Genomic DNA, 15,143 nt, shown 5'->3' with positions numbered 1-15,143 from the left:
GCCAATTGAAACCATAATTATCCTTGGGGCATATAGATTAAACATATTTTTTTTGGATTCTGCCTTCCAACTGGGAAACACTAAAAATAATTTGTGACTAATCACAAAATCTGGGAAACTTATAGATGGACAAAATCTGTATAGTTATAGATAAACAATATCTGGCAAAAATGTTCAAATCGTCACTTCATGTAGATCAAAATTGTCTGAGACTTCTAATGGTAAACTACTTTTGTGAATGATTTGTATTTTTATGTGTGAAGTTGTTATTTTCATGTAATATTTTTATTAAAATATTGTGTAACTAAGTATTTAATGATAACAATTATATTAACAATTGTTTTTTTATTTATTTCACTAAATATATGAAGGTCAATGATCTTTGTTTGGTCATTCTGTTTTCTCATAGTTATCTTGTGATCATTTTGCACAATATATCAACAGAAACATGCAATTCTAACTCAGTCTTCAAATTGAACGAAAAAGTAAAAGAAACACTTTCATATTTTCAATGGTCATAGCAATGTCTGTAGTGATAAATTCACAGAAATCTCTCATGTTTCACATTCAAGGAAGTTGTCACTTCTTTGCATAATGTCTTTGCAGTAGGTTATGCAAATTGTCCTGTTTGGCTTCAAGGGTCTTTAGGCGTCTATTGATATCAGTTAGTTTATGGTCAAGTGTGGCAACTCCCTCTATTATAACATATAATAACTTAATAATCTTGTGTTCATCAGGAAAAATGGAACATGCATACATGGTTGAAGGTGCTTGTGATGGTGGTTGTGTTGATGTAAGCTATGTTGGTGGTACTATTCTGGAGGTAGAGGCTGATTGTCTGGTTGTTGATTCAGATGTTGTAGATGGTGTAGTTTTGGAGAGTGATACTTTGCTGTATAAAATTTTTGCAGCAGTTTTTGATTGCCTCTGAAATAAAGTAAAACTATTTCCTAAAAGTCTATCTAAATGAAACAAATTTTGATTTCCGAGTTAACTTAAGATTTATGGACTGAAATAGTATCTCTTATACATTATTAGAGGGCTGTTGTTCACTCAATAATATAATGCACCACAATATGAAATATCTCAGCATCAACCTCATTTAAATGTTTGAATAAAATCATTTTAAAAAGTTCATACAAATCTCCAATTTTATGCAAAAATATAGCATGTATAATATTAAAATTCAGCCTTCATGAATGGCTATAAGAAGTATAATACACAGACATATCAGTTATAATTGGTACATATGTCCATGATAACAAAGGACCAGCTGTTCTTCAAACAAATAAGATATATGAGCTGCGTCCGAAGGAATATCAATACATGAAATACACCTGTTTCGGGTTGAAAAAAACTCTATGGAAAGTCTGCAACTGTTTTAAAATTGATTATAAGAAAATCTACAAAAACAAACCGCAAGTCATCTTTTATTTGATATTTGAATGTCCCAAAAGCATTCAAAGTCTTATACGTGCACTTGCATAAGGTGTATTTCTATCTGACGCAGTTCATATATTGTTTAATGGATCCATTAAGTTTACGATTTATATAATTAAATGATGCATAACAATGCTACAAATATGGGTATGAGATTATAAATATACGAGTTGTTTTGAAAAATGTTCCAATTCTTTCCTTGGGCATCACCTCACCAACTATAAATCTTGCACACAACTCTTGACCTAGACTAATATTTTTACTCATTAATTTTTAAGGACAGTACATTAAAGTATTCTGTAAATTTGTTTGAGAGGTGAATGATTATTTTAGGATTCATAAGATGCCTTTTTTGAAGAAAAGGAGAAAAATAAAAATCTTTATGAGTATAGAATAATCAAGTGTAGTGAATTTTACTTGTTAATTAATACTGTAATGACCTGTATGAGGCGCCGTTTTACTATTTATTACCTATTTTCTGATATCAAAAAATGATTTTTTGATATCAAAAATTCTATTTTTTGATATCAGAAAATCGATTTCTTGATATCAAGAAATAAAGAATATTTTCTGATATCAAAAATTCGAATTCCTGATATCAAAAATTCATTTTTTGATATCAGGAAATAGATTTTTTGATATCAGAAATTCGAATTTTTGATATCAGAAAATATTTTTGATTTTTTGATATCAAGAAATAGATTTTGTGATATCAAAAAATGATTTTGTTATATCAAGAATTCGAATTCCTGATATCAAAAAATGATTTTTTGATATCAGAAAATAAGAAATAAATGAATGATGGCTCCCTGTGTGTCATTTAAAACATTCAGGCTCACCAATGAGGCCAAACATTAGGAAATATCTGAAATAATGTTCCCGGTAGACCAATTGTTTTATAGTGTGGAGTACCGCTATACACGGTATTGGTCAATATATTGATGACATTGTGTCCCTTGTTACAAAAACAAAATGCTTATACACTTCAAGTTTTATAAACATGAATAAGACTTCAAAGTCTCCGGAAAACTGCTATTTAATGACAATATTTGAAGCAAAAAAAATATTTACACTAATCTTCAGTTTGATCAAACTTATTATGAAATTCAAGATCCATGCACTAAAAGACAATATATGGAAGATTTTTTAAAATTATTCCTAAAGAAAACATATTTACTCTTGTGTCGTACAATCCGAATTGACGGGATATGTCGACCTAAGAATTTACTACATACTGGAAAATGTTTTCAAGATTTAGATACGATGGCTCGATAATATATTCAGGTTCAACTGGCGATATACACGATCTTTTTGCCTTATATATCTAATAAAATGTACTACATATATATCCATCTAAATTGTACTTACAACTTTTCTCAAAATGAAGTGAAAATTTCTTGACAATCCTTTCAATATAAAGACAAACTTTTCCAAAATGAAGGTATTTTAGAGATGAAAACGTACATCCAACCTACTGAAACGTTTCATTACTTCACAGAAAAAGCTCATATGTATTTAAAAGGTTTATGGAAGACGCGGTTCATAAGAAATACTAGCAGTCTCGTAAAAAGACGAAATAGACAAATCTTTTGAAAATATAAGACATGCATTTTTTTTTATGTTGTTGTTGGCTTTGAACTAGTTGTCACTATCACATCTGTAATTTGTGTCCTTTTGTTGTTGTTACCCTGCCACGTTTGTTCTTACACTATGTTGTAATGTAACACCAGTGTCCCAGGTTAGGGGGAGAGTTGAGCGCTCAAACATGTTTAATCCCGCCACATTCTTTATGTGTCTGTTCCAAGTCCGGAGCCTGCAGTTTAGTGCATTGTCTTGGTTCATAGAATTGAGAATGGAAATGGGGGGAATATGTCAAAGAGAAAACAATCCGATCAAAGAGCAGACAACAGCCGAAGGCCACCAATGGGTCTTCAACGCAGCGAGAAAATCCCGCACCCGGAGGTGGTCCTCAGCTGGACCCTAAAAAAAATTGTGTACTAGTTCAGTAAAAATGGACGTCACACTAAACTCCAAAACATATCAATGAACTAAAATTAAAAAAACATACAAGACTAACAAAGGCCAGAGGCTCCTGACTTGGGACAGGCGGAAAAATGCGGTGGAGTTAGACATGTTTTGTGAGATCTCAACCCTCCCCCTATACCTCTAGCCAATGTAGAATAAAGAAAAACATAGCAATACGCACAGTAAAACTAATTTTAAAAGAAGTCCGAGTCCGATGTCAGAATAGGTAGCAAAATAAACTAAGCAACTTGAAGGACAATGATACATAAATGAACAAAGGACTACTAGCAGTTACTGACATGCCAGCTCCAGACCTCAATTAAACTGATTGAAAGATTATGTCTTCATCATAAGAAAATAAAGTACAATCCCTCCCGTTAGGAGTTTAGTATCATACCATCATAAAATATATGAGAAGAACATAGACAGTATCATGCCAAAACTGGTTTTAGAATAAATGTGTTTATTTCCGATGCAAAGACCCTATGAGTGAATCAAAATATGCAATCATTAATGACTTATTGACAACAGTATCGTAACTACCGGTATATCCTTTCCGAATAAGTCTGTTTAAAGGTTTGGTTAGATTTTGAGGTGAATGCCGACATTTTTGTGCTTTGTAAAGAATATTTCCATAAAATATTGGATGTGAAATACCTGAACGTATAAGAAGTCTGCATGTTGATTTATATTTACGAATGATGTCTGCCATATTTGTTTTACGATTTGTTTTGTTAAAAATCATATAGGCCTTTAGCTTTCTAAATTGAGTTGTTTATTTCTTTTTCATATTGGAGCCTTTTATAGGCGACTATATGGTATGGGGTTTTCTCATTGTTGAAGGCCGTACGGTTGCTTATAATTGCTTACATCAACTTCTTTTAAACTTTGGTGGCTAGTTGTCTCATGGGCTATCATACCACATCTCCTTATTTTTTAAACTTAACAGAACTTACTTACTAAATCCTCAACATAAATAACGGGAAAAAAAATATAAAAACAAGATGAACAAAACACTGGGGCTTGATATTTGCAAAAACCTGACTGCACAAATCTGTTTCAAAGGAAACCAATAATTGCTTATAAAAGAAGCGAGAACTTACAATTATTGACTATAAACCTTAAAATAATAAATATGTGAAACACAAAAAACACAAAACTTCTTATATATATTAAGACTGATGAAGCCGAACTCTGATACATGCTTTCGTATATATTACACGACCGAAACACCAGACTTAATGTAAGGGCTCATTGGTGAACGTTGATGCTTTTATTGACACACAGGGAGCAATCGTTGATATTCTTCTTATTTTCTGATATCAAAAAATGATTTTTTGATATAAGGAATTCGAATTTTTGATATCAAAAAATCATTTTTTGATATCAGAAAATGTATTTCTTGATATCAAAATATCGTCAGTAATAATTGATATCAGAAAATCTATTTTTTGATATCAGAAAATGGATTTCTTGATATCAAAAAATGATTTTTTGATATCAAAAAATCGAATTTCTGATATCAAGAAATAAAGATTATTTTCTGATATCAAGAAATCGAATTCTTGATATCAAAAAAGGCAATTTTTGATATCAAAAAATTGAATTCCTGATATCAAGAAATATTTTTTGATATCAAGAAATATTTCCTGATATCAATTTTTTGATATCAGGAATTCAATTTTTGGATATCAAGAAATATTTTTTGATATCAGAAAATAAGGAATAAATAGTAAAACGGCGCCTCATAGACCTGCAACTACTCAATAATAAGGAGACAATTATCCAGTGCATGCATTGCTGTATTAATTGTTTTGATGATGGCCTGTAATATTTTATTACATTTGAGTACAGGTAATTACGATAATTTATAGTAAGGAAAGTCATTTGCAAATATTGAAGGAGTGATCCATAGTCTTTCCCTTAGAATACTGAATACTAGCAATTATAGCTTAAATGAATAAGCCAATATAAAAATAAGAAGATCTGGTATGATTGCCATGAGACAACTTACCATCTGAAACCAGAAGTTAGCAGCTATAGGTTACCGTATGGCCTTCAACAATGAGAAAAACCCATAGCGCATACCAAGTTACAAAAGGCCCTATTATAACAAATTTAATACAATTGAAAAAGAACGGACTGATTTATGTACAGCAGCAAGCAACAACTACTAAATTTACAAGAAAATATCAAAATAAGTGAAGTTTTATTTTTCTTATTTTTTTCATCATTAAGTTGGATAATACATTATTTTGTGAAATTCTTACATTAACATGATTAGGTCCTTTGTAGATACAAGTAACTTGGCGCAGAATTTCTGATAAATGAACATTAGGTTTTCAAAAGAATTGTCACATATTTTATGAATAAAAGGATACATGTGTGTCAGGAATAGGTTAATGAGACGCCCACCAACACTCGATGTCTGATTTGTACTTTTATGGTAAGACTCACCATTGGTGTCGTACTTGTTGTCCTTTTCCTCTTGGCGTGACGTCTGATGGTAGGTGGACTAGTTGGCTGTCCTGTTTGTTCAGTTGAAGGTGGTGTTGGTAGTCTTGTGGATGCTTCACCTGGTGGCTGTGATGTCTCTCTGTCTGTTTTCATTTGGATCATCTCGGTCTCTGTCCCAGATCCAATAATAAAAGCAGTGGCAACTTGTCTCCTGGTTCCATACTGTACCTCATAGGAGACCATGTTTTGAATCTAAAAAAATGAAATTATGAAATCAGAGACATATAATACATTATTATATGTCTCTGATGAAATGCATGATTTTAATAACGTATTATTACGAGACACATATATTTTGCTACAGTATTACACGAGTATATATTGTTTTTTTAAACAATCACATAATGAATTTTCCCAAAACGGATTCGTGACCATTGGAATACAATTTAGTATTATGGTTTTTAATTTGTAAGTTTGTCTTACGAGGACCATACTTTACGAACAGTTGGATGAACATCTTATTTTTGTCAATCTTTTATTTCCTTGACTTAAAGCATGTACAGAACAGTTTTCACAATAAGATTTATTGATAATCTTCCTTGATATTTATCAATGTGCCATTATGTTTTAAAGTTTTGAGCAGCTACCACATGGTAAAGTTATCGTACCTTCAACCATTTTTTATACTTTGACCAAAATGAATACGACATCACTCTAAAGCGACCATATTTAATACTTTATTTTTGCTAACTTGTTAAGTAAATAACATCTTATTGCAGAGAATTGTTTGACAAGATTAAAAATATGATATCTAATCCTTTATATTGAATCTTTGACTAGCAGAACGTTTTAAAATGAAGATTTTGACATCGTCAGTAGTTGTCTTGCGTTATATCTTAATGTTTTCGTAAGAATTTGGTGTTGATAGCAGATCTATATTTGTTTCTGTTTACTTGGTTCACCATTTTTATACTCAGGACGTTTAGAGCTTGACATATGTTGCCCAATAGATTTCTTTTTGGTTATTTGTGTCGTTGGATTGCTTGCTCATTAACGTATATCCCAAATATCCTCTATATTCATTGTGTGACTTTCTTACCCATACATATACGAGTCCGAGACATATGTAGATGTCTCTGGTAGTACTACGATATGACGCCATACGTCTTCACCACAATTTAATTCAAATATAGTCTTAAATTTTAATTAGGTTGGACTTCCAACAGTGAATTTTATCCTGGTAGTTTAAAAATAGGAGAAAGGTACGACCAATTTCGCCTGTATTTATTTCACACCAGGGTAATTTTCAAAAAGTCCATCCTAGGACTAATATATTAAAACGGGACGCTAGTGTGATAGTGCCAGGTCCGTCTTAACTAAAGTTCCCGATAACGCAGCTTCATGGATATGTGGTATAATTGCCAATGAGACAAATATCCAACAGAGTCCAAAATTTAGCAAATTTAATCTGAGACTACTATAACAAACGTGAGAAATATCGGCCTGATTGTTAAGGTAGTTTCGGCCCCAAGTCTTTCTACCCCCAGTCGATTCGGCCCATAGATAAATAATGAATAATTTGTTACTATATAAATCGGATTGTTTTATGACATATGTGATTTATTGCAGAGACATATGTATATATGTCTCTGTTTATGGTAAGCTGAATTTGCACATGAAAAGTTTGTAAATTACGCCGATGATCAGAGGTATATATTTAGGAAACGGTAATGACAGTCGGCAAATCAAACAAAAGTTGTTTTCAATTTGAACACTTTTTTAATACTTTAAACAAAAACAAAGTGTGTATGCATCAGCTTGGGAATTGTCTTGTCCATCTAAATGTCAAGTTTATGACATAATACAATAGAGGTTTAGAATAAATCCAATCAGAGTCGATGGCTTCGATTAAAGTATTTACACGTGCAAATTCTTTGAACAGTCTTAAACATTTCCTAATACTGTTTGATACACTCAAATCGGCATTACTATAAATAAAATGTACAATGATAATTTGTGCCTACAGTTTTCTCGTTTGACTTATTTAACACTTTTCTTTTGGGTTTTTTTAATTACTCACTAATGCGGTATGGGCTCTGCTCATTGTTGAAGGCAGTACAATGACTTATTGTTATTAATGCGGTATGGGCCCTGCTCATTGCTGAAGGCAGTAAAATTACTTATTGTTATTAATGCGGCATGGGCTCTGCTCATTGTTGAAGGCAGTAAAATGACTTATTGTTATTAATGCGGTATGGGCCCTGCTCATTGTTGAAGGCAGTACGATGACTTATTGTTATTGATTTCTTTGCCATTTGGTCTACTGTGAAGAGTTGTCTCATTGGCAATCATACCAATTCTTTTTTACACGAGTTACTCAGTTACATGTATATATATATACTTTTCAATTTGCGTTTCTTTTCTTGTTAGCTTGCTTGCTTTAATTTATGCATGTTTGCCTAGCTATTTACATTTATATGCATGTGTTCTTGTATACATGTAATATGCTTATAATTTGATATTTGATTTTTATATTAAATATCAAGTCAGTTGAGAGATCTGCAGAGCTCATTTTTACGTTGTTGAATCATACATATCATGCCCGACCCTAAATTATCTTACTTACGCAAATAGAGTTAATATAGTTATACAAGCAAATATAGTTATACAAGCAATTAAAGCTGAGTTGATATTTTCAAAAAAGACCTCAACATATGATATGTTATTACTATTGGTATAGGTTATTCAGATAGCTCACTAAAACTCATTTACCGTTGTTCTTGATAGTATATATATACACAACAGACAATGGACTTCCAGAACAACAGCATAACATGCTACGAATGAATTTAATACGATCAGAATATACCTTGCCCAAATTCACACTTCAATCAGTTCACGAAGATAAACTACGTCTTCTTCAAACCAGTAGTTAATAGGCAACTATGGACAGGTCAATTAATTTATCAACAAGTCAACTTAGAGAAAATAAGGGAATTATGTGCACTTTTGACACAATTATTAAATTACTTTATAAACTCACGAAGCAGCAGACAGAGCATGGTACACAATATCCTCTTTTCTTTGAAGTGCGATAATGTTATTGTATATATACATGTATTGTTTATAATATTTTTGATTGTCATCATCATCTAACACGGATATGTGAACATTGAGGATACCTTTGTATTTTACTATCACATTTCTTTTACATGCCAGCACGAACTATGGGCTTTCCCACAACTATTTTTAGAAACAAAACAAATATGTGGTATATAGGTGAAGGACTTTTACAGACAAACACGTATATTATCCAGATGGGAGCCTTAATGAATTTTTAAATTTATTTCAAATACTCTTGATCTATTTCCTTCTATTAAAAGGAACATTTAGCATTCCTATCTATTCACAGAGCTGATGGACTCATTCTTTTTAATTCTAGTCGGAATTAATCAACTATGCTTCTATATACACCCATTACTTAGAGTAATACATAGAATTTCACTCTAGCACCTAGTTCTTTTAGGTCACAAAATATATTCGACGTAAAACTATTCAAGTTTGAACTTTCCAAAAAGCTGCACGGACTGCTTAGCTGTATCCGAATTTTAAGTACTAGTAGGAATGCATGTGGTTGCCGATTTAGTACACGAAGTGTGGTACTTTCTATATATTGATTGATACGAATAAATTAATTTTTAAAAGTGTACGTTTTAAAATATTGGTCACGATACTTGTTGAAAATAAAAATATATACAAATGTACAAGACTTCGAAGGGGTGCCTAGAATAGCATGAATTATATATACAGGTAATGCATTTTCGTAAACTTAGTAGAGGAACATAGATTTGCAAAACGAATAGTGCATATTGCAGATTAACAAAGCAATTAGGTAGATTCATGGTATACCACCATCTTGGATTGTACTTTTGCAGTGAACAATCAGTCTAGTTGCTACCCAAATCTCCGAATTTATAGACAGATGTTCAATGTTATTGATTAGACTGATTATCTCTATGAAGAAAACTTCCTGATTTATCGCATTATTAAAAATATTTTAACAAGTACCGAACATATGTGTTTTAGAATAAATTTGTTCAACTAAGCCGGTTAAGGCGAGATAACTCTTTTAGTAAACCTATTGATAATTCATGATCGGTTTATCAGTGGATGTATTACTGCTAAAATATTGCGTTTTTATGATGATATTAAATATATATATAACATGGATAATACAACAAAAGAAGTGATATCGTCCAAAACAAATCTTGCTGAGGGGATATCATGGAAGAATAACAGCCCCATTATAACAAAGCTATTACAAAAGGAAAAATATTATTGTCCAAGATTCAAACGTATTAACAAAGAGTAATGCATTCTTAGCTAGTTCACTTAAATGGACGTTTAGGTTGTGGAAAAAGGAGGGGGGGGGGGTTCTGATGAGTGTGTATAGACACACTCAAGTGGCAAGATTAAGGGGTTATGATCGTTTCCCGTAATTGTACGTCGGATCATATTAGGTTTTTACTTTCCTGCGGTACCGCAGGAAGTTCTGTTGAGACCATCTCATGTCTACCCTGAGTGGCCGGTTCTGAATTGGTACCAGTTCGAGCTTGACTGTTTTATGATACATAGTATGGACTATGTATTCAGCGTGCACATAGAGTTTTATGATATAGAAACTGTTAATCTTTACTCCCCTGAAACCAGGGGGTGATGCGAATAAGACCCGACGTATTTGGGGATCATAACCCTCGTTCTCTTTAGGATGAACCTTGAGGAACTTGAGCATCCATTGCTACCAATGGTGCACAGATTTGTCAGTTAAATCAATCATGTCGGCATTCTGTTATCATGTCAGACCTCGTCATTCAAAGTGAACTGTGGCCGTTATTTCCACATTAATTATTTGTTTGTTATGTTTTTGCCTGAAACTTGATTCTTTGATTAATACGGTTTATCTCATTTATAAGATAAACCAATTTAATGAAAGAGAAATGATTACTGCGTCATTCGGATCCGGTTCTCGTTTCCCGATAATCAACGTCACATGACTCTTCAGCATTACATTGAACTAGCCACTCTTGTAGATATGTAAAAGTTTCAAAAACCCACCCACCTACCCTTGTAATCTTCCATCTAATAACAATTCTTTTGTCTGCTGCTGTTTTATTTATCTTTTCAGAATGACCAGAACAGGCCGGATCTATAACATTTTGGACAAAAAAGAGGAGACAAACAAGCCGATGGATTTGCTTGCTGAATCATACGTTCGAGAACTATATATGTTAATGCTAATTTTCATGAATGGCTACCACTTTTATCTAAATTTTCAGACACCAGCAGTGTGAAAATGGAATTATCAATACCTGCTATTAGTTCTTCGCCTGGAATGCATTTAACTTTTGACTTTATTTGGATAAAGATCAGCATTTATCTTGATTACTTGATTCTAATTGTTCATTATTTTGTAATAAAATCATTCGTCACAGTCAAAAAGGATGTCGGGATCTGGCAAGATTAAGGGGTTATGATCGTTTCCCGTAATTGTACGTCGGATCATATTAGGTTTTTACTTTCCTGCGGTACCGCAGGAAGTTCTGTTGAGACCATCTCATGTCTACCCTGAGTGGCCGGTTCTGAATTGGTACCAGTTCGAGCTTGACTGTTTTATGATACATAGTATGGACTATGTATTCAGCGTGCATATAGAGTTTTATGATATAGAAACTGTTAATCTTTACTCCCCTGAAACCAGGGGGTGATGCGAATAAGACCCGACGTATTTGGGGATCATAACCCTCGTTCTCTTTAGGATGAACCTTGAGGAACTTGAGCATCCATTGCTACCAATGGTGCACAGATTTGTCAGTTAAATCAATCATGTCGGCATTCTGTTATCATGTCAGACCTCGTCATTCAAAGTGAACTGTGGCCGTTATTTCCACATTAATTATTTGTTTGTTATGTTTTTGCCTGAAACTTGATTCTTTGATTAAATTATACAAAATTATAAACATTCTATACAAAATTTATGAAAGAACTTTTTTAGAAGATAAAAAAAAAGTCAATTTTAAAACAATTCTGGGACTAATAGATAAAATTCAAAGAACAATTTAATGAATTCCTTATGAAAATCTTAAACAAGATAAAGAAATCAATGCAAGCAATGATTTATATCTTACTATATATTCAGTTATACTGTATACATTGGACTACTATACTATGATAAGTATAATAGTCCCAGTGTTTACTTATTTTGTATTTGTCACAAACTTATTGTTTAAAGTTTATAAGGCAATAAACGTTTGAATTAACTTGAATATATTAGTTCTTGATACAAGTTAGAAAATTTAATTAAGCAAATTACTTATTTAAATTGTTTTTGATAATGTGACTATTTTTCCTGTGACTTTTTCCTACGTGATTTTTATTTCTGTGACTTTTTCCTACATTCATTATTATATATCTTTGATGGGACAAAACAATTTGTATTTCTATGTTTTACTTTCCATATCCAAAACGTCAACGTGTCAGCTTTTATTAAGAATTAAAAAAAAAGAAAAGACACATGTTTTAATTCTTCGTTTTAGTTTGGACTTTTTTACTCGTAGTAGTTTTCAACAAGGGTTTTGATATTCGAATCAGAGTTAAATCTTTGTAATCAAGAATTACATATATATTTTTCAGTTTCCTTAAGCAACTTGATTATTTACCTGGAACTCATTATATTCACTACATAAAATTATGTTTCTAAGCTGAAGAATCAGTCAAGTTAACCGCTTAAAACGTAATTGTTTAACAGATTGATTCGAAAATATGTGAAGTTAGAAAATGTAAGTGGGTTCTGTTTCAATTGTTCCGACACAGCTAGTTAACTACTATTCGGTCAAAGAAATAGTTTCGACATATATATTCAAGAAAAATATTGGGCCCCTTGTCATTTTCAAAAACAGACACAATACAGAATATTAGATTACAATTTTACATAATGTGTAAAGTATATGTACAAACCTTTCCATTACATCTTAAGAAACCTCTGGTTCTGACTTTATAAGTTTTGCTTGCTGTATATTTCACAAGATAATGTGTTGATGCTTTCGTCTGAATGCTGAGCTTACGAGATATTGGTAGCGTAGACATTATGAAATACTGATAACAATATGATGTTTTCGACCCATTATATAGCACGTCTGTTTTGTCATTAAGATTTGACAGGTTCATCCGGATATAATAAAACATTATTAATTAACTACATTGTTATTGGACTTAATATGATGAAAACTGCCTATGCAATATAAAGGTGTCAACTCGGCCAATACAGAATAACTCGGCCAATATAGATTTTTTTTCTGTATTGGCCGAGTTCTGATCCGGCCAATACAGGATTTCGGAACGTCTCTAGTTTTTAGATCGAAAGTCACGATAAACACAAACTGAAAGTAAACAGTTGTTTGGAAGACGCAGTTTTCATTTACTCACCATAAACATGCTGAAACGTTCAGTATGGCATATATTTCAGGCTAAAGAAGGTCACATTCATTTAAAAAGCATTTTGAAAGCAGACGATGGAATTATTTCAGGTCTGGGGAACGAGTAGATTATCACAAAGACTGAAAAGTTCATTTCTTGTCGACCTCATAATTTCACGATGGTACAAATCGATTTACTGTTTACTTTCGCTTCTCATGTTTTGTAAACTGTCATTTATTTTTAAACCCGAACCAGGCATATGAATTCTGGAAGGGTGACCTGTAATTGTGCAAATCTTCGTTCTTTGGTCAGTTGGCTTATGGATAGTTGTATCATTTTCAACTCCTACATTATTTTTTTTTAGATATATTCAATTTGTTTCTGCATAACACATGCAATGGCAGTACCTTTCCAATTACTATTTATGTGTTGTGTCTAAATTTAAATTATAACACTTTATAGTGACTGGAAAGGGTCGAAAAATTCATCAGATGAGAAAATGCTGAAGACACCTGGAAACGGCACCAGATCATTAGATATTGCATCTTATAAAAAGAAACTGAGATTTTGATAGTTCCACTTCAAGGTAAAATGTTTATCTCTTGTGAAATGAAATTAAAAAAATATTGTAACACTGTAGTTAATTAATAAAGATACTATTACGTGTATTTCTGTATTGGCCTTGTTATTGGTCCTCGGCCAGCTGTATTGGCCTTCGGCTTCGCCTCAGGCTAATACAGCAAGCCTCGGACCAATAACAAGGCTAATACAGAAATACTCACGTAATAATATCATAATACATTAAGCAAGGCTTAATAACTTGTGAATTGTTTGTATATTTGAAGGTCCATGTCATAGTGATGGTGTGATACTAGTATATTATTCAACAGTGTCAAAGAATACAATTTATGGCTTTATTGTCGAGATGAATAAGACAGCTGTCTGAAATGAAATGAAATGAAATAAAAAAAGTAAAGTAAAGTAAAGTAAAGTAAAGTAAACAAGTCAAGTCAAGTCAAGTCAAGTCAAGACAAGACAAGACAGCATAGTCATGATAGTAAAGTAGAGTAATTAAAGTAATTATTTATATTTTTTCGTATTTAGTGCATTAATTTTGAATTGCGTTCAACTCGGATATTTTTGGTTCGAGAAATAACAAATCTCACTTTCACCCTTACTGGACAAAAGAACTGTATATTCAACCTTCAAAATAAGATTAGATGATAAAAATTTAATATCTGTTTCGATTAATCCTCAAACAGTGAAACACACAATAGAATAAGAGGTAAAGACAAACAAACACAGATCTGTCCGTAGTTCGTACAAAATATTTGGAATTATCTTTCACATGTAACGGATAATCTTTTTTCTTTAAATTCCGCAATTGTAGTTTTAATTTATTTTCTGTAAAGGCAAACGTACTTTGGAGGGACATTTTTAATGCAAAGATTAAATTAACGATTTCACAATATTTCATTTGAAAGATGTGCGTCATGAAAGGCTCTGATTGACCACGGCTCAAACTGTTGAAATAAGGTCTTAAACGTTTATATGTAAAAACAGGGATTTTGTAAAATTGTGAAATAATCAGAGATGTTGTAAAATCCCTAATTCGATGTTTAAACAGAATGTAGGAAAACAAAGTCAGGATAATTCAAAGTGTTTAATATTATTTCATTTGTTTTCTCTCTTTTTTTAAACGTTATATGAATTTTTTTTTTGGGGTAAATTACTGAAATAAAAAAAAA

At 32.1% G+C, this 15,143-nt stretch overlaps 1 protein-coding gene across 1 annotated transcript; it reads right to left on the bottom strand.

Moving 5' to 3' along the window:
* LOC127726080 (uncharacterized) lies at positions 1-13,013 on the bottom strand. The gene is made up of 3 exons (XM_052233420.1): positions 12,937-13,013; positions 5,923-6,174; positions 1-927 (listed from the first exon to the last, which is right to left on the bottom strand). Exons 2-3 carry the CDS (start codon positions 6,163-6,165, stop codon positions 799-801), a joined length of 372 nt encoding a protein of 123 aa, XP_052089380.1. The 5' UTR covers positions 6,166-6,174; positions 12,937-13,013; the 3' UTR covers positions 1-798.
* Between the last annotated feature and the right edge of the window lie 2,130 nt (positions 13,014-15,143).

The sequence above is a fragment of the Mytilus californianus genome, unplaced genomic scaffold (assembly GCF_021869535.1).
Source record: "Mytilus californianus isolate M0D057914Y unplaced genomic scaffold, xbMytCali1.0.p SCAF_16, whole genome shotgun sequence".
In the NCBI taxonomy this organism is placed as follows: domain Eukaryota; kingdom Metazoa; phylum Mollusca; class Bivalvia; order Mytilida; family Mytilidae; genus Mytilus; species Mytilus californianus.
Note: the sequence above shows the minus strand (reverse complement) of the source record. Positions and strands in the feature narration are given on the sequence as shown.